At 39.7% G+C, this 19,254-nt stretch overlaps 2 protein-coding genes across 2 annotated transcripts; one reads left to right on the forward strand and one right to left on the reverse strand.

The window, feature by feature from the left end:
* Nucleotides 1-235: 235 nt before the first annotated feature.
* On the reverse strand, nt 236-10,652 carry LOC135700342 (augmin complex subunit dgt6-like). The gene is made up of 3 exons (XM_065220829.1): nt 10,347-10,652; nt 8,408-10,282; nt 236-448 (listed from the first exon to the last, which is right to left on the reverse strand). Exons 1-3 carry the CDS (start codon nt 10,503-10,505, stop codon nt 266-268), a joined length of 2,217 nt encoding a protein of 738 aa, XP_065076901.1. The 5' UTR covers nt 10,506-10,652; the 3' UTR covers nt 236-265.
* A 4,692-nt stretch (nt 10,653-15,344) lies between these two features.
* RNF220 (ring finger protein 220) lies at nt 15,345-17,146 on the forward strand. Its single transcript, XM_065220830.1, has 2 exons — nt 15,345-15,842; nt 15,904-17,146. Exons 1-2 carry the CDS (start codon nt 15,441-15,443, stop codon nt 16,690-16,692), a joined length of 1,191 nt encoding a protein of 396 aa, XP_065076902.1. The 5' UTR covers nt 15,345-15,440; the 3' UTR covers nt 16,693-17,146.
* Nucleotides 17,147-19,254: the final 2,108 nt, after the last annotated feature.

A 19,254-nucleotide genomic window follows, 5' to 3' on the forward strand; every position in this document is an offset into this window, starting at 1 on the left:
AGTCGACGAAAATTGATAGAATCTAAGTTAGTGCTCTTTTAATTGTTAGTTCTTGCTGCTAGGATCCGGTTAAGCTCACATCTATTAGAAATAAAGATTTTAGAACACGAACAAAAAACGTTGTTTTTCTAGCATGGATTGGTGATATCACATGCAAATTATTGGGTAATCCGCTGAGATTAATTGTATTGATAAATCCTTATATTTTCAGTGATAGTAACAATATTGGGGATACATAATATTCAAAGGATGACACTTGAAACTATCAATCAAAATCTGTCAAGATGCCATCACTGACATTGAAGAGATCTTCGTCCATTGTTTGCATGGGAACAGCGGCGGGTTGTAATGCGTTCGGCCGGTTGACGTCGTCGGGGCACGTGAGGGTTAATTGGCTCATTCCCAAGGCTACGAGCGTGTGCGAGAGATCCACTGAGGCGTCATTTTCCTGTAAATATGTATTCAAACAGACCGTCATTGGAAAATGTAAAATGTACAATCGATTTTCAAACGCTGCACTGAAACGAACGGAGTTATTAACACTGTGAACACGATGCCTCCGGTAAAATGTGTAGCGGTAAATTGGCGATAGATTTTGAAACTATTGATACCGAATACATTTATAAAGTATGTAGTTTCAAAAGGCGCAAATAGATTTGAATTTCGCCAATAAATGGTAGAGCTATGATTTTTCACACATTGCAAGTTTGCCGTTACATATTTTAACGGAAGCATCGTGTTCGGAGTGTTAAGTTTAAAATGCTGAATCCCGGTTTAAAGTTGAAGTTAATTTAACCATTTGCGCCCATTGTTTAGAACTTAAAGGTCTGGAAGGCCCACCAGCCGACAAATAAAGGTTTTTGTATATTACAAAATGGGAAATCTGGGTATGAAAATTTCGATCATCTGAACACCTCTCTTTTCGCGATTAGAGTCATATTTACGGAGATAAATCGATTTAAAGGTCTGGAAGGTCCACCAGCCGACGAAAAAAGGTTTTTGTAATATTAAATACTGGGAAATCCGGGTATGAAAATTTCGATCATCTGAACACCCCTCTTTTCGCGATTAAAGCCATATCAAAACACATCATTCCACCTAAATCTGCATTCTGGACCACTGTGCAGTGGGTTCAGTCCGTCGGAACTCGTTAAAGTCGCGTATGATCTCATCCGTAATATCGATTGGACAAAGTTCAAGACTGTGATCGATGAAGCCCTAACTTTGGTAGAAGGGCTTCCACCGTTGGAGGAATATAACTTCCTCTCCAATCTGATCTTGGACAGCGCGCTTCAAGCTCAAACTCGGCCGTTTCCAGGAACGTCTTTCCAGGCAATTCATCGACGGATTACCGCGCGAAACGTCGATGAATACGCTTTGGAACGCGGCGCGAAGGATGCGTAACCGGTCTTCAAACAACGAGAGTGAGGAGTACTCGGATCGTTGGATTCTCAAGTTCGCGCGAAAAGTATGTCCAGTAGACGAGATCAGCCAACCTTTTACAATGCTGGAGCTGTCACTCGCGCTCCTTTCGTGTCGCAATTCGGCTCCGGGGGCTTATAGGATCAAGTTCAACGTGTTGAAGAACCACCCAGACGGCGCTAAGAGGCGCATGTTGGACTTGTTTTGTCAGTTCCTGGAGCTCAATATTGTTCCAGAAGATTGGAGGCGAGTAAGAGTTATAGCCATTAAAAATCTTGGAAAACCCGCGTCAGATCATAACTCGTATCGTCCCATCGCGATGTTATCGTGCATTCGAAAATTGTTGGAGAAAATGATTCTTTTTCGCCTGGACAAATGGGTTAAGATGAACCACCTACTACTCTCAGATCCTCAATTTAGTAGGGGCAAGGGAACGAAAGACTGTCTCGCGTTACTTTACACAGAAATTCAGATGGCTTTTGTTAAAAAAAGAGCAAATGGCTTCTGAGTTCTTGGATATTAAGGAGGCTTTTGATTCAGTATCGGTTGAAGTCCTTTCAGACAAACTCCATGCTTTCTCCATTATTTAATAACTTTTTGTATAATTTGCTGTCAGAGAAGCATATGAGCTTTTCTCATGGAAACTCTACAGCTTCTCGATTTAGCTACATGGGTCTACCCCAGGGCTCATGCTTAAGCCCCCTTTTGTATAATTTCTTCGCCAAAGCACTCGACGCGGATCCGGCTGAAATGGAAGCTGTTTATCGCATTGGTGAGGAAAAAGGAGTCTTCATAAAGTTCAAATCAGAGGAAGCGATGCTCCATGCTCTGACATACAATTCGGAGGATTTAATCTTCCATCAACTCGAATTTCGGACACTTTTAAAAGTTGATTATCTCGGTCGAATATGATCCACATGTCTTGTAAATTTTAAATTTTTTTGACTAGTGCCCTCCACGATAATCTAACATTATTACTTTGTTTCTAACTGGATGTAATATTTAATTAAAAATGAAAGTGTCCGAAATTTGAATCGGAACGGTACGCATGTTGCATGCTGGTGTGTGCCACCAGAGGTACCCGACAAAGAGCTGCATAAAGTGCTGGGGAAATATGGAAAAATTTAACGCATCATCCGGGAGAAATATCCAACTGATCTGTGTTTTGAGTTATATACAAGGATACGCGGTATATTTATATATATGGATGTGAAGAAGGAAATCCCCACGTCGTTACATTTCTTCAATCGCAAAGGAAATATATTTTATGATGGCAACAAAGATAAATGTTTTCTGTGCAAGGCGGACGGAAAGCAGCAAAGTGAAATAAAACAAAACAGCAGTAGTACGTATGCTGGTGTAGTGGTGGAAGATGCGTCGCTAGTCATTAGCGACCAGGAAACGGACACGGGGTTGGAGAAAATAACGAAATGGACGTGACAACCCTGCCGACAGACGAGAGTAGCGGAGAGCATGCAACGGGAAACGACGTTCAGAAGCAGCAGCAGCGATCACGATTCGGGTTCAATGAAAATGAGGAACAAATTCGGGAAAGAAAGAAGTTGCGTGCACGGGAGAAGATCGCTTTGTCGCCGCTTCGATCGCCACCCAGAAAAATCCTATGATAAAATGCATTTTTATATCTTTTTTTTTGTATTTTGAGTACCAAAATTGGTATTCCATGTTACTCGGCTCCGCTAAGGCTCTGAACCATTTGGTGGATTATTTTAACTTTTGATTAAAATTTGACAAATGGAAAGTTATCGATTAACCCCGAGATTAACCCTGCTATCCGAGTGTGGTTATTTCTGACAGACAAGAAGTTAAATGTTGACAACCGTGGCTGAGTTCTTCTCGAAAACCGGTCGATTGACAGCACAGGGATTTTCGAACATCAAGAATAACTTTCGAAATGTCACTTTTAACCACGAGTTAAATTTAACTCGGCAAATGGTTCACAGCCTAAGTTATTTTTATAACATTTGAGCCTGCTAAGGCTCTGAACCTTCTTCTTCTTCTTTTTCGCATTTCAAGCTTATTGCATATCGCATTTTAGCTTATTGCGTGCTCTCAACTTAGTGTTCTAGACGAGGGGCACGCAATAACCTTTAACTCCTACGCAAGCCTTTTTTAAGTACAATAATTACAGTTAACTACATGATTAATTACTTTAATTACGAGCGTCGGAAATGTTTTGATTTATTTACTTTTAAGTACAAATTTCAGTTTTAATTACATAAGTAGTACATTAAGTAGCATAAATTAAGTACATTAACTCCATTAATGTACAACGAGAAATGTACTTAAATTTCCCCCGGCGTACCGTTAGACCCTTTCGTTATTGGCCCGTGAAACAAAAATTTCACAGGCCCTTTTGCTACGTTAAGGATAATGCAGGGGACTGGCAACCCCATATCAATCATATACGTTTGACAGTAGGCAAGATCACGGGCCTTATTTAAATACGGCCCGCCTGACGTATACATGAAGGAAAGGGACGCAAAATCGTGTTGTAAGCAGAAAGACAAGAGCAGATGAAAGCATCAAAAACATGGCCGCCAGCCAGGCCCCTGGGATAATGTCAGCTCTGATAAATTGTATCGGTACCGCTGTTATGACTTCAGAATAGACCCTATAAACATACATCTCCTGGGACCTACGAGGAAATCTACGTTGGTGATTGGTGCCAATTCACATGCAACGATCGGTTCGTGATTGGAAATGTAGTCGGATTTCAATACTGCCGAGGTGTTGGCAGGGCAATGAACTATATCCTGGATCACGCCCCTGTCAAAGCACCGGAGAATGCGACAATGAAAGGAATGTTTGTTTGTGCTACCTGGTTCAACATAAGAAATAACGAATTTAATTTGGTGGATGCGAACGAAACCAGAATTACAAAAATTATGTTAATCTTTGCGTGCCTAACGTCTAAATTTGCATAGATTTCAAAAATCAATTAGCTCTAAAAACATAATTTCTCAATATTTTTCTTTACAACACATTGAATTTTGTCTTGAATCTATTGAAGTTTCTGAATACATCTGAAAATATTTTGATCAATTCATGGTTCCTGAGTTATATCGGTTCCCGTTGGGGTCACTTTTGGTCGGCATTCGGCTTTATTGTTCTGTAATAAGTATACACACGATGAACATCATGTTTTTTTCTCTCAAACGATGTAATTGTACCAGTGGCAGCTATTTCGATGGTTCACAATCACATTGGGCATCCCGGAAATGTTCCGGTGCCCCGGGGAAGTGGCCAATTCTCAACAAGAACCAAAACCCATCATGCGACATATCAAACTTCATGATTTTACAAATCTTGGCCAGTAATGGCCTTATTTAAAGTCCATGGTCACACTAGCCCTTCCGGGAATGTTCCGGTGCTCCCGGGGAAGTGGCCAATTCTCAACAAGAACGAAACCCATCGTGCGACATATCAAACTTCATGATTTTACAAATCTTCGCCAGCAATGGTCTTATTGAGAGTCCATGGTCACACTAGCCCTCCCAGACATGTTCCGGTGCCCCCGGAGAAGTGGCCAATTCTCAACAAGAACCAAAAACCCATCGTGCGACATATCAAAATTCATGATTTTCCAAACTTTGGCTGGTAATGGCCTTAATGAGACTCGACGGTCACACTAGCCCTCTCGGGCATGTTCCTGTGTCCCCGGGCAAACTTCAAACTTCATGATTCTGCACGGCTAATAATGGTCTTAGACAGTCCACAGTCCCATTTAATTGTCCCCCCCACCCCCGGGTAGATATCCAACTCCCAATAAAAACCAGAACCCCTCGTGTGACATATCAAACTTCATTATTTTACGAAAATCCGTCGGTAATGACCATATTAAGAGTTCAAATTTGCTATCCCAGACAGCTGAACGGACACTGGAGCTGGTGGACATTCACACGCTGCGCTACTTCCGGGAAAAAATCGCAGCTGGTATGCAATTGTCTTCCCAGCACGGATAACTTCAGTGTGTCAAGTTGATCGGTAACGATCATTTCGTGTCCTGTGCATATGGGACTCATCGTTTCCTATCGGTTTGGAGTTCTGCCCATAGTATTGTTTAGTTGACCCATGGAAAGATGAACAATGGGGAGGCGAATTTCATAAGTGCTATCGCGTCAATTCTGAATACGGATGTGATCATATGTTGGCGATAATACAAATAAAAGCACACAATTGGTTTGAATCATCTTAGTGTCTGCAACCAATACCTGATTATATTTTTTTTGTCAATGAACTCTGCCTTAAATCTGTTAATTATTATTAGTATAATAATATTAAGTTTGAAAGAAATATTGAAATAATCGAAGAATTCACGCGTAACATCAGAAAATTAATGCAAACGCACATCTTCCATTGAATCTGTTAATTCAGGCACAAGCTAATATCATCATCTGTCGAACTGTGCTGCGAGCATGGCTTCAAATTCGAAAAATTTTTGATCGGGAGGAAATTTGCTCGAGGAATTGCTTGAATTTAAGGAAATGTAAAATTTGAAGACTTGTCGTCACAACTAAGTGATTCCCATTTCATTTGTATGGCAATCACGGCCCTCATTCTGAGTATCACTTCCTTTTCACTGTATATTGTCGCTAGAGTTGTAAACCGATATAACCCACTCGTGACAATCGATTTTATTCTAGTTCTGCATTAAAGCGCATTATTCAACGAATACAGTGCTCTAGATACGACATTATGTTGAACGTACAAAATGAAAGTGAAATCGATTGTCGCGAGTGGATTATTTCAGTTTCCAACTCTAGCATGGTGCTCCAAGAAATTTAGTATAAGTATTCGCAGAATTGGTCATGTTTGTAAATAGTCTAGTAAAACATTAATATGCGTATTTCAGGGTGTAAGAAGAGTTTTTGAATAAATTAATTCATTCGAGTATGTGTTAAAGGTTTTCTTCATTTTTTTTTAATAGTTCAAGAATAAGGATTTGGGTACGTTTTTAATTACATTTGTGTAGCTTTAATTACATTTATTACAGAAAATTAATTTTTAATTACATTAATTACGTAATCAAATTGAACTACATGTTTTAATTACAGTAATTACACTGGCACTGCTTTGATTACGCGAAATTAATTTTAATTACATGACATACTTAATTTTCATTTTTAATTACTTAATTACATAGTTAAACACCTTGTACTTTAAATCCAACGCAGTCAAAAAGGCTATTGCGTGCCCCTCGGTTCTAGATGCACTTCCACAGTTATTAATTGAGAGCTTTCAATGCCTGTACCATTTTTGCATTGATATGATTGTGTGGCAAGTCCAATCATACTTCTATGCCCAGGGAAGTCGAGAAATTTTCCAACCCGAAAAATTCCTAGACCGAACCGGGAATCGAACCCAGCCACCTCCAGCATGGTCTTGCTTTGTAGCTGCGCCTTTACCGACTGAGCTAAGGGAGGCCCCTCTCCGCCCATCTCTCCCTCTGAGTATTTCTAATTAAAACACGACTTATGCTGTCAAGTTATTAAGACCACCCGTACCGGTGCGTTGTTATTCAGGCTACTAGTTTGACAACTTTAGCCGCTTTAGCCGTTGCTATTTTAGGCTCTGAACCATTTGGCGATTTTTTTTAACTTTCCATCTGTCAAAGTTATTGATTAACCCTGCTATCCGAGCGTGGTTATTTCTGACAGACAAGAAGTTAAACTTTGACAACCGTGGGTGAGTTCTTCTCGAAAACCGGTCGATCGACAGCACAGGGATTTTCGAACATAGAGAATAACTTTCGAAATGTCACTTTGATCGTGTTGATCGACCGGTTTTCGACCCACCGTTGTCAAAATTTAACTTCTTGTCTGTCAGAAATAACCACGCTCGGATAGCAGGGTTAATCGATAACTTTCCACCTAATCCACCAAATGGTTCAGAGCCTTGGGGTATTGAGGTAAATCCGGAGTGATTTGAGATTTGGGCGTAATTGTATTTGTAAACAAACAGGTCAATCGCCGATTTCTCGTGAATAAAAGCTCAATCTTATAAACAAACTATACCAAATGATAGAGGAATCATACCTCTACCGCATAGTGTTATTAGTTTTCAAAATTAAGCCTTTATTCGCGAAAAATCGGTGATTGACGTGTTTGTTTACAAATACAATTACTCCCAAATCTCAAATCACTCCGGAAATGTAATCTATATTAAAAATGGAACCGAAATACAAAATTTCATCAATTTTGGTGCGCTGCAACTATTTTACATAATTGTGATTACATTAGCAAAAATCACCAGCCCCTCGATGGGACTTTGTATGAGAGCAATCTGTCAATGTGATAATTTAGTGTCAATCAGTGAAGTTATTATTTTGCTGTAAATCTTGATTTAAAAATCGAGATGAAATTCTATGGGTCCGAAAAAAATATCGTTGTGCTAAGAAAACGAAGCTCTTTCAGAAGATGTATAAAAATCGAAAAAAGGGAAAAAAATCCCAAAATTAAAGAACCCGATTAGCTTGGGATCGAATGTCTGCTATTTCCTAATCCAAAAGATTGAGCATGTTTCTTCTCGGGACTCCCTGGATAAAATATTTGTTAATTGTTAAACATAATTGTTTGCTTTCAATAATTGCGCTGCTGAATCAACTAGAATAAATATATGAGGAAGAGGGAGATTTAAATCAATGCTGATTATTTAAAGCTTGATTGAAAATCTTAGGATGGACCGAAAAGTAGTGGATCACCTGTGCTACCATGGAAAGTCAAAGATTAAGATTACCAGCAGCGAAGGCAAAGTATGGACTATGTGTCATAATAAAAAACCGAGGTTATAATGGAATTCTTTTTAATCTTGTTAGGGTAAATTTAAGAATGATACCAAATGTTTGCCTAGTGATTTTTTTTTTACAACGTTTTACATGTTTTGAAACTAGTGGTATCATTAGATTATATGCACATTTTGATACTAATTATGTAAATTAAATTGAATTAAACAATCGAAAACTCACCTCCTGATGCAGAGTTCTCTCCAGATCTTCCTTATCGTCAAATTCAGTTCGCAGTTCACCTTCTACCCTTGTCACGTTTGCTTTACCTTCCTCACATATCTCCGAATCCATCTCCTCTGGCGCAAATATCCTTATCTCTGGCATTTCTACATTGTTGGTCATCGCAGTTATAGGGGCACCTTTCACTTTCATCACCAACGGTTCCAGCTTCCCGGACGGAGAGGTCTGCATCTGATCAAGCTGCAGAAGCGAACTTCTTCGTTTGCTGTTCCTTCTACCTTGACTCAACAGGAACAAAGAATCCGGTGGCATTGCCCCCTTAGTGGAGGATGATTCCATGATCAAATCCTCGCTGTAGATGGTTTTGAAGCGGGGTGATGGTTGGAATGTTGTCTGTTCGTTGCCATTAATACTGCGACGGTTTTGTGATGTTTGTTTTTCTGGAGTTCCTAGCAGAGTCGACGAGAATTCAGGACGAAGTGAAATTTCGCCCAGAGTCGACAGTGATGAAATATTCAACGTGCTATTCACCGGTAGTGGCTGTTTGGTTTTAAGTTTTCCATGCGCTGTAATTTTGTTCAACATCGACAGCGGATTCATTCTTTCCTTCTTGGTTGGTTTAGGAACAGCGAATACGTTACCGGGACTTGCCGGGGCTACTTTCGGTTTCTTGACAGATCGAGGCGTTTTAGGAAGCTGCTGACAAATACTGGACGAGAGCAGTCGCATTCTGAGATTCATCTGATGAATTTGATCATCATCTAAAAGAGCGAGTCGGTTTCGCTTGGAGATTGGTCTACTACCGGCTTCCAGATCCTCTTGGAAATTGAGGGTTATCGGTGGTGTATTGAAGATTTTGTTCCTTATTCCGAGATCTCCATTCAGTTCATCTGTGGCATCGTTTTGATTATTTAGCTCCTGGAATTTCGCATCTCCAAATGGTAAGGTCCTACGCAATGATGACAATTCGTGATAAATGCTGTCCGATTTGAGGGCAACTTTCGAAAGTTCCTTCATTTCGAACTTCAATGACTCGATGCTCCGAACTGAAAACCCTGCTAGATGCTGACTGATATCGGGTAGAAGGAATATGATTATTTCAAACAGTTTTACGGCGTCTATTTTTCCATTCTCGTCAAACACCTCTCGAAAATAGCAAGCATTGTTAGGAAACAAGACCTCCAGACGGTACAGTGTCTCCTTCAGTTCGCCCTCTTTGATGCCAAGAGTCAATTCCTTGGGTTCGAGTTTCTTTTTTGCTGTTGCAATTACTTTGTTATATTCAGCCGTAACATCCTGCAGCCGTTGCCGCTTTGCTTCAGTTTCTTGGAAACTCGTCCTATTGAATGTTCCCCATAATTCCATCAACTTCTCGAAACTCATCTGCTTCGCCGGTCCTTGACACTCCGCAAACAACTTCTCGATCCATTCATCAATCTCCTGAATCCTACATTGTATCATCGTCAGATCTTTTTGTATAATTTCCCGAGTCTTATTCCCAACCTCTTCCCACTCCTGATGATAATCCACTAGTTGCCCGATATCACTTTTGCTGATTATCTTTCCACCAGAATTCACCCCAGTTCGTCGCAGCTCTTCCTTCATTACAAATTTTATCAAAACCAACAAAAACTTCATAAACTTCAATCCGCCCGGGAGTACCACCGTATGCGCTTTGATCTTCTCCATGTCCAACTTTCCTCGATCAACTAAACTATTCACATACTCCACGGTGGAACTACGAAAGGCACTCTCGGCATTCTTATCAAAAATAGGCCAGTAGAACCGTTTACGGAACTCCTTTGCGTCGTGTACGTTGAACAAGAAGTGCAGGACGTGGATGAAAGCTTTGGTGTTCGGCTTCAGGAACATGCCCTGCAAGTAGTTCCATTCCGAAGGTTATGGCACACAAATTTAAAAACTTTAACACGAAACCTACCTTACTAAATACAGTCCGGAACTGGTCCGACGGTGAATGTCTTTTGGTGAGTACATTCAGGCAGTAAAATATCGCTACATCCAAATGATCCTCGCTGGCACCAACGTTCGCCACACTGGAGAGTGTGTTTACTCGCTTCATACAAACGGTTTTGTTCATATTTCCTAAAAACACTTATTGTTTTAATACCTTTTGATATATATTGACTCACTAGCGCTTATCATAACGCAAAAATATGTATTCTTTAGAATAAAAAAAAATCTCAACATTCACGGAATAAACGGCCTTCTAGCAGGGACTGAGGACAATCGCTTTCATGACAGATTGCGCTTTTTGAATTTCGAACCTGTCAATAAAAAACACAACATATGCATCTTACCGGCGGTGCATCTGACAGCAAAAGTGACATCATTTTGATACACGGTAAATAAATAAGAAATTTAAGATGATTTTAAGAGCAAACTTTCATTACGTCGAAAACTGAGTGGTAGAGCAAAGGCATATGCGACCGTTTGATTTGGTATTGATCAGTTTCTTACTGAGGCTGTGTTCCATTTGGTGAATTTTTACTTAAATTTGACAGATGGAAAATTTTCAAATAAACCTGCTATTCCAGCAGACTTATTTCTGAAAGACAAGGAATCAATTTTGACAGACGCTTTCTCGAAAATTGGCCGATCAACAACAGAGGGATTTTCGAACATCTTAATTTATTTTCGAAGTGTCAAATCTAAGTGAAAATTTTCCAAATGCAACACAGCCTGAATAACAATTTAAAGCTTATTCCGAACTTAACCAAATATTGGCTCAAATCGAGCAATTGATTACAAATAATGAAAAAGTCACGAAAGAGTTCTCATTTTTGATCTCAAAATGGCTCGAATTTGTGAGCGGGGTAAAGAGCATGTAAACAAGGACAAGAAATTGAAAATTTTTCAAGCAACATAACTTGCAAATTGAAAGTGATCGACTCCGCACCACTCAGGTCGAAAGTAACATTCGCGCCGATCTGAAAAAAAGCATGGTTTTGTTTTGATGACCGAAATTTTTTTCATATGGAATGCTAAAGAAATTACTTTTCTTCAGCATTTCTTGACTCAGTAAGCAGTTCAAAAGAAATCGGTAAAGGAAAGATCGATTACATGCTGTGTGAACAGCCAGCGCTGGCGGTGTAGTGGTAAGCGTGACTGCTTTCTCACCCCAATTGGTCTGGGTTCAATCCCAGCCGAGGTTGGTGGGATTTTTCTGAGGCATAAAAATCTCTGGTCACTTCTTCCTTAGAAAGGGAAGTAAAGCCTTCGGTCCCAGCCCATGTGTGTTGAAATGGGTACGATATCCTACGCAGGTGTGATAGCTTCCTTCGTCAATGGATGGCAATCGATGTTCGTCGGTGATTGGCACTAGATTGCGGAACAGAGACCGACGTTAAATAAAGGAATGAAGAAAATTAGTATCGTAATCGATATGTGAAGGTGGCGCATTCTGAATGAAATTTCGCTTTCCTTGTTGGTGATGGTTGGACCAATTATTCCGTTACACAGCAAAAAAAAATGTAATATCGATCAATGTAATTCAAGCTGATGTATGAAATAATGATGTAATAGCAAAAAGCAGATACAATATTACATCAATGAATGTAATTTTGTACGCAAAATCGAGGTACATCGTACAACGTTATATTACACAACCGATGGATTGACCTGGTTGCAGCAGTAACATAAAAACTGATAATTGATAATTTTAAAATTTGACACCTCGCTATGATCTCAAAATTTAGCAAAAGACACCTCCCTATAGCTGTAAAATTATCTTTTGGGAATATTCCTCAAACATTACTTTTCCGTTTCCTTTTCAGCTGCGTACCAGGCTTTAAGCGGTGTTTTAATCACGATAGCGGATCGGTAAATGTTATGGTTCAAGATATCATCCAAATCATTTGTGGAATAGTTCAATAAATTGGGTTATCGTTCGGGTATGGTACTTTTTTATATAAGGGTAGCTTCAAGGATAGCTTTCATGCTAAAAAGTACTGGTTTCTGAGCCAAAAGTTATTATATGTACGTTGTCACTCTACACACTTTGTTTGCATGTGAATAATGGAATGTTTGGCAACCCGGTATTTTGACAGTGTAAATGTTTGTTTGGAACAAAAAATAATAATCACAAGTATTGGGATTGGTCTGCGAGAAAAAAATAAAGTTTTGGAATCCGAGCCAAGGGTGATCCAAAGGCACCTCGGATGGAAAAGGTAATACCGGATATATTGATTCGACCGGAGGATCCCCTTGTGAAGGCGGGGACCGCTGCAGATACTCGGAAAAACCCAGGTCAAAACAGCATCGAAACACATCTCTGGTGGCACTCGAAATCTACAGCCGCTGGGGAAATGTACTGCTGATGTTGCAATCATTGGAACGTGATCACGCTGTCGGGCACGGGAGAAGCTCTTCCGGGGATCTAAATCGTATACAAAGATCAACGATTGCTACCTGCAGCGAACCAGGATAAGACATATGCACTGTTCAGGTGGTCAAAGAAACGGGACGAAGTGGTTAAGTTGCTTTTATCGGCGGTATTTGAAAATAATGACACTGGTGCATGTGAATAAAATGTTCCTGCTACTAAAAGATCAAAAAGTGCCACCAAAAGCGGTTCTCGGTGGCGGTTGTATTCTCAACTCTCACCATCATCCAGTTGTCATTGCTGGCGTCTTTACTATTTGCACCGGAATGACCATGTTCTGAGGAGCAACAACCATAGAAAATTAAATGCCAACTAAAACCAGCCTATTTCTAACGAATCAAACCGAAACACAATATAGAATAGAGACGTCGGTGGTGTAGTGGTAAGCGTGACTGCCTCTCACTCCAAATGACCTGGGTTCAAACCCAGTCGGTGCCGTCGGGATTTTCGGAGGCAGAAAATCTCTGATCACGCCTTCCTTCGGAAGAGAAGTAAAGCAGAGTAAAGCCGTTGGTCCCGGTCCATGAGTTTGAAGGGACGATAGGTAGGGTGTCGGTAGCATTGTTACTCAGTGAAGAAAACTAATCAAGGAAAAAAGAAGAAAAAATAGTAGTGGGCCCAGTTTCACTTCCATTCTTTTGTTATATCTCACATGAAGCTACAGAGAAACGGAATGCGATGAGTTTTAAAACCAACTTCTAGAAAGTAATTTTAGTCTCGGGAGCAGCAGCCGTCAGGGTGAGAAATGATCAGGCGTATAGTAACAGCTCGGTTTCACTCCACAGTTCCACCATAGAGGTAACTCTAAGGCTGTGTTCCATTTGGTAAATTTTCACTTAAATTTGACACTTCGAAAATAAATTAAGATGTTCGAAAATCCCTCTGTTGTTGATCGTCCGGTTTTCGAGAAGGTGTATGTCAAAATTGATTTCTTGTCTGTCAGAAATAAGTCTGCTGGAATAGCAGGTTTATTTGAAAATTTTCCATCTGTCAAATGTAAGTGAAAATTCACCAAATGGAACACAGCCTAAGACTAGAAGGTTCCGAAATAACGTGCTCAACTTTTTGGCTCAGCTCTGGTACTCTCTTCGGTCCCAACACACAAAAAACGAAAATTGTATCAGTAAAAATATTAACCTTTCAATTTAAAAGTGCCCAAAAATACGTTACTTGAACTATGAAAATATTTGAAACAACAAGGTTATTTTCAATCCAAAAGTAGAACTTTTGATTTTAACTTGTAGTTTTAAAAGTGCAGATTTTCAAATCAAAAATTGTTTTACTGTCAAAACAACTTCTTCGGGGGTAGGTTTCTACTCGTTTCTGGTTAGTTTTTGAATAACGTGAGTAAATAAAAATAAAAACGCGCAAAACAAGAATTGAAAAGCTTGCTTCATTAATTTCTATCGACCAATTTTCGAAAACAAATCCCTGCTGTATTCACCGGATCATCCGTGAGCTAGACCGGCTGAAAATATATACGAAATACGGCGATACCACAGGATGAATATGGTAAGTATATCTACGATAATGCCTTGTTTAGACTGCAGAGTTTTTTACGATAACAGAATCGCTTTCTTTTCGGAAATTTCAGCATCAGTCAAAAGTAAGATCATCGTTCCGGATTGGGCCACACCGGACTCTGAGCCAGATGGTTGAAATAGTAGCACCACAGTTTAAGGTTAAAGCAGGGGGAGTGGATTGCATGGACGGCTAAACGGATGCTGACGATGATCACGGACAATTCCACAATTAAATATTTTTAAATTGTTTTTTGTTAGTTTTATATTAAAATAATATATGTACGTCAAAAATAAAAACAATGAACTTTATTTTTAAAAAGAAATAAAATTTAATTTGTTTAACTACGCTTTTATTTTGAAATAAGATAAAATTTATTCTGATCTAACCTACTCTTAATTTGACAGTTCTACAATTTCATTTGAAAAGTAGAAACTTTTAATTTGATATTTCCAAAATTTAATCATAAAAGTTGTGACTTTTAAAATCAAAGGATTCAGCATTTTTATTTTAACTGTTCATGTCTTTTGCAATTGAAAGTTTCTGACTTTCTACCAAAAAGAACCAATGCAAACTTTTAATTCTACCAACGGTTTTTTTAATTCTATTAACGTTTATTTTTTGTGTGAAGCTAACCGATTCACCCCTCGAAACATAAGAAAAACCAATAACCCCTCATTTTATCTGTCAAACTTTCATAGCGAATCAAAACAAACACAGTGCAGTTCTAGAATTTCGACTAGAATTGGGTACGTTAATCGTTTGCTTGGGACCAATAGGCTAGTCAAGTAGTGAACCAATTTAAAATCGTTAGTTTCGTATTGATTGTTGGTTCCACTTTTACCGAAAGTGAGTTACTTTTTTCTCACTTTTGCATAAAATTGAACTAGCGTGTATAGGAGTGTGCGACATGCTGTCAGTTTTTGTTTTCAACAAGCGGTTAAGTTACGTCAAAACTCGAATTTCATGTTCTTTTTCAAAACAAAACTGTTTCCAAAAAAATGTTTGCAACAAAGTGATCACATTACGGAAAAATCTCTATATTAAACATAGTTTAATGAATTCAGTCTTCTATCTAGTGAAATTCAAATGAGCTAATAAGCAACGGAGATGGATCACCAAGCAGGAGAAGAAGTGCACGCCGGAAGTCACGGTTTTGCGAGGCAGCGTAAGCCGAAAACCGATCCGCTCTGTTGCCCAATCTGTGGGGTAACGCTTCGCTCGAACGAAATCGATCAACATTTTGCCCTGGAGGTTGAACGACTGGACAAAATTCTCAAACCGAAAAGGAATCTCCATAGCGTAGGCGGATATGGAACGGGAACAGAAAGGGCTTCACCGGCTGTACCTGGAACAAGCGCAGATGGGAGTGGATCAAGCAGTGCGGGATTAGCAAATGGACACCGATTAATGGAGGATAATAATTCAGATGGTGCGTTGGCTAGTAGTAAACCGGATGAATGCTGGGGTACTTACCAAAAGATCAAGAATAACAGACAAGCCAGATTGAAGGTTGATCCGATTTTGTTTAGAGTTCCAATGTAGGCAATGTTAAAGGGTTTTGTTTTTACAGATAAAGACACGGAAACGCAAAACAGAGGACAATGTTTGTCCGGTATGTAACAAAGCGGTTACGGAGGAAATTACTGATCATGTTGAGGCGTGTCTTCGAAGAAGCGAAACGAATGGTTCTGGTAGTAATGGTCGAGCTAATGATTCGGACGACGATGATGCCAGTATCGATGTGGAAGGTGAATCATACGAGGTATACGAGTGGGCCGGACAGACAAGGATCCGTACCACTACCATGGTTCATCAGAGTGGAGCTTTTCCGAGCACAGCAGTTCGTGTAACAAATGCTGAAGACACAGACGATGAGTTGAATGTAGATGGAGATGAAACGCAGATATATGGTCCTCCGCAGTACTCGGAACGTGACGTGGTTTATCCGGTGGCGGAACAACGCTGCAAGGACTCCTATCTTCGAGGTTTGGTCATGGCTAATGAGCCAGTCACAGTAAAACGTCCAGAGGTAGACAATCCTGGCGAAGGTCCTAGTTGGGGTACTGCAGTGAACCTGCCTCTTCACCCTGTTCCTACAAGCAGTGAGCATCGGAATGGTGAAAGCACTGACCAGATTATAGCATCACTCAAGTCCAAAATCCGTGAATATGAAGGGTACATTAAGAACAGGCCCAAGTGTTTAATTTGCATGGATGATTTCAGGAAACCCGTGGTTTCCATTTGCTGCTGGCACGTTTATTGCGAAGAGTGTTGGCTACATACGCTAGGGGCGAAAAAGCTTTGTCCTCAGTGCAGCATGATAACGGCACCTATAGATTTGAGACGAATTTATCTTTAACGAGGTATCATAATAATGGCTACACGAAAACTGATGTGTCCAAGTGATTTCAGAATACAGGTTGAATTTCTGATCTTATAGATACCGGTATGAATGAAAATGTCGTTCGAGTGTTGAGAGACGTAATATTGTACGGACTTAGCGCAGCTATAATTAAACTAATTAAAACGAGGACAATAATCGATCAAGATGGAATCTCTTCTGAACGAAGCAACGATGATAATATGTATTACCTACATAATAGGCGTGAGCATGAGCAGAACACGTTTCCAAAACGATATACCCATCTATCTATACCTAATTTTACGATTTTGACTACCATTCCAGGCTGTTCCACTGGTACAGCTTTCATTACGTTTGGCAACCTATTGTAATAAATGGCTAAAAGATCCATTTGAACATTTTTATACATTTTATTGAATAAACATTTATATGCACTAACATACAACAACTTGTTGAATTAGAAGATGACATCGACATATCAACTACGCGAATAAACTAGATAGACCAGCTTTGGATCGAATAGGTAAAGAAATAGGGGCGTTTGAAACATAATTATCTGCTTTCCCGTTTTTGGTGCGGACAACACGGCGCAGTTTATGCCGTTTCAATAAACTCTTCAGAGACTCACTGGCGGTCTTGCCGAGGGTTAGTAGATTGGTAGATAGCTTCAGATCTACGGAAAGACCCTTTCCATTATTCGGTTCCAGTTGTCGCTTGCCCATTTTTTGCATTCTGCATATTGCTTCTTCCCGGTTTCCGTCCAGAAGATCTAGCCTAATGTTACACGAGTGGAATTTCGGATCAGAAAGTGGCTCCACTTGTCATTTGTGAACACTAGCGCACCTGGCGATAGAAGGCATCTTCTGCCTGCAGTTAAGATAGGCAGCATGCTATGGTAGTGTGAGTGCACATAGAAAGTCCGTGTGGAACGCTACCACACACATCACTTTTTGATTCATCGATTTGTTTGCACTTCCCCTTCTGTTCTGTGCCAATGTGCTTGACGCCTTGTCGACAACGTACGAGATGAGTTGCTTGTACGCATTTTGAGATTCCAGAATAACACCCAGATCTTTTACATGGCTCACACGTTGAATTCGATTATTATCCCCAGAAGTTCATAGTGAAATGTGATTGGTTTTTTCTTCCGAACAAAAGTGACCACTGAACACTTCGTATGGTTACCCAACAAACAATTTTAGCTGGACACTAGTTTATACAGGCAAAATAAGCCATTTTTTGCCTGTTACACTCAATTCTGTTTTTACGCAATTTTTTATTTCGGTTTTGCACAGTATTTTTAATACCACCTGATTTTTCTTTGATTTTTTCTTTTAGATTTTTTAAAATTTTAGGTTGAAAATTAAGATCACAGAATAGAGTGTATAAGCTAATCGGCAGCTAAAATGTTTAGTTGGATAACCATGATTCGGTTTAAATTACACCAGAGGCTGGCAGAGGCTTCGAACTGACGGTGAAGGAAATGGCAGTCATCATTCGAGCGGATCCGCAAGTAGATTTTAAGATCATCTGCATACGACAGTCGTGGACCTTCGATGACCAAATTTACGTTTTGATAAAACTATGCATAAAATGTATGGCTAACATTAGGTAAACATTATTGTTCTAACGGAACAGGAGGGTTCAGTGATATCGAAATTAAAATTGGCTGCTGTAATTAATCACCTAGTTCTTATATCATTCCTAAACAACATTCCTTTAAATTTATATGAGAACTTAAGAATATACCTGAAATATGTGGAGCCTGGTTCGGAATATAACATTTTCACGGCTGACCTGGTGATGATCGATGGCCTGTAGTACTACCTGTTCACTGACGACACGGGATTCGTACTACAATGTGCTCTGGTATGTCCTAAACCGAGGTAATTAGCTTCGGATATATAAGTAATAAATATGACTTGTTTGCTGCATACACAAAGTTCAACTGACCAACTCAGACCTCTCAGATCTGCCTTTATTCAGATCATAACAATCCTTCCTCCTTTAGAACCGACATTAATCCATTGATAAAAAAACAAAACTAATCAAAATTCGAACTCATGACTTAGCATGAAATAGTCCTTACTTAACTCGCCTCACAATTCAGAACAAAGCAATTCAGTCAAACGTCACTTATCAAATTTCAAACAGGTTCTCAATCTTTTCAGAGCACTTTCATTAAGTTTTAAACATCAGATTTTCATCATTCGATCAATCCACAAATTTGAATTTAACATATTTCTTCTTATTCTTCTTGACACGAATTCCAGGACTCATTTACCATTCATCACTGTGTTCAATGCTACTGGACCTTCTGTTAGTATTCCGTTGCTGGCTCATCTTTACGATTCAACCTTGTAGAATTTCGTGTTGCGATGTGACTACGTCTCGCGTTGTTCAATCCTTTAGTCCTGAAATCAGTTTTTGGGACCGCAACCGGTTCCTCCAGAAATCCGAGAAACTCCTCGTCTGAATCCTCTAATTCTCTCGGTCGCTTCATTCGTTGTATTGGCACTTTGTATGGGTCAACCGGGGGTCAACAATTCTCAGCTGATT

This window comes from Ochlerotatus camptorhynchus, unplaced genomic scaffold (genome assembly GCF_037179485.1).
Source record: "Ochlerotatus camptorhynchus isolate MF236.1 unplaced genomic scaffold, CSIRO-AGI_Acam_v1.1 ptg000133l, whole genome shotgun sequence".
Lineage (NCBI taxonomy): Eukaryota > Metazoa > Arthropoda > Insecta > Diptera > Culicidae > Ochlerotatus > Ochlerotatus camptorhynchus.

What these genes read in the sequence shown, in the direction of transcription:
- RNF220 (XM_065220830.1), top strand. Translation starts at nt 15,441, where the DNA reads ATGGATCACCAAGCAGGAGAAGAAGTGCACGCCGGAAGTCACGGTTTT. An exon ending in ACAGACAAGCCAGATTGAAG is followed by an intron (nt 15,843 to 15,903) that starts GTTGATCCGATT and finishes TTGTTTTTACAG; the next exon opens with ATAAAGACACGGAAACGCAA.
- LOC135700342 (XM_065220829.1), bottom strand. Translation starts at nt 10,505, where the DNA reads ATGAACAAAACCGTTTGTATGAAGCGAGTAAACACACTCTCCAGTGTG. An exon ending in TCCGGACTGTATTTAGTAAG is followed by an intron (nt 10,283 to 10,346) that starts GTAGGTTTCGTG and finishes AACTACTTGCAG; the next exon opens with GGCATGTTCCTGAAGCCGAA. An exon ending in AGAGAACTCTGCATCAGGAG is followed by an intron (nt 449 to 8,407) that starts GTGAGTTTTCGA and finishes ACATATTTACAG; the next exon opens with GAAAATGACGCCTCAGTGGA.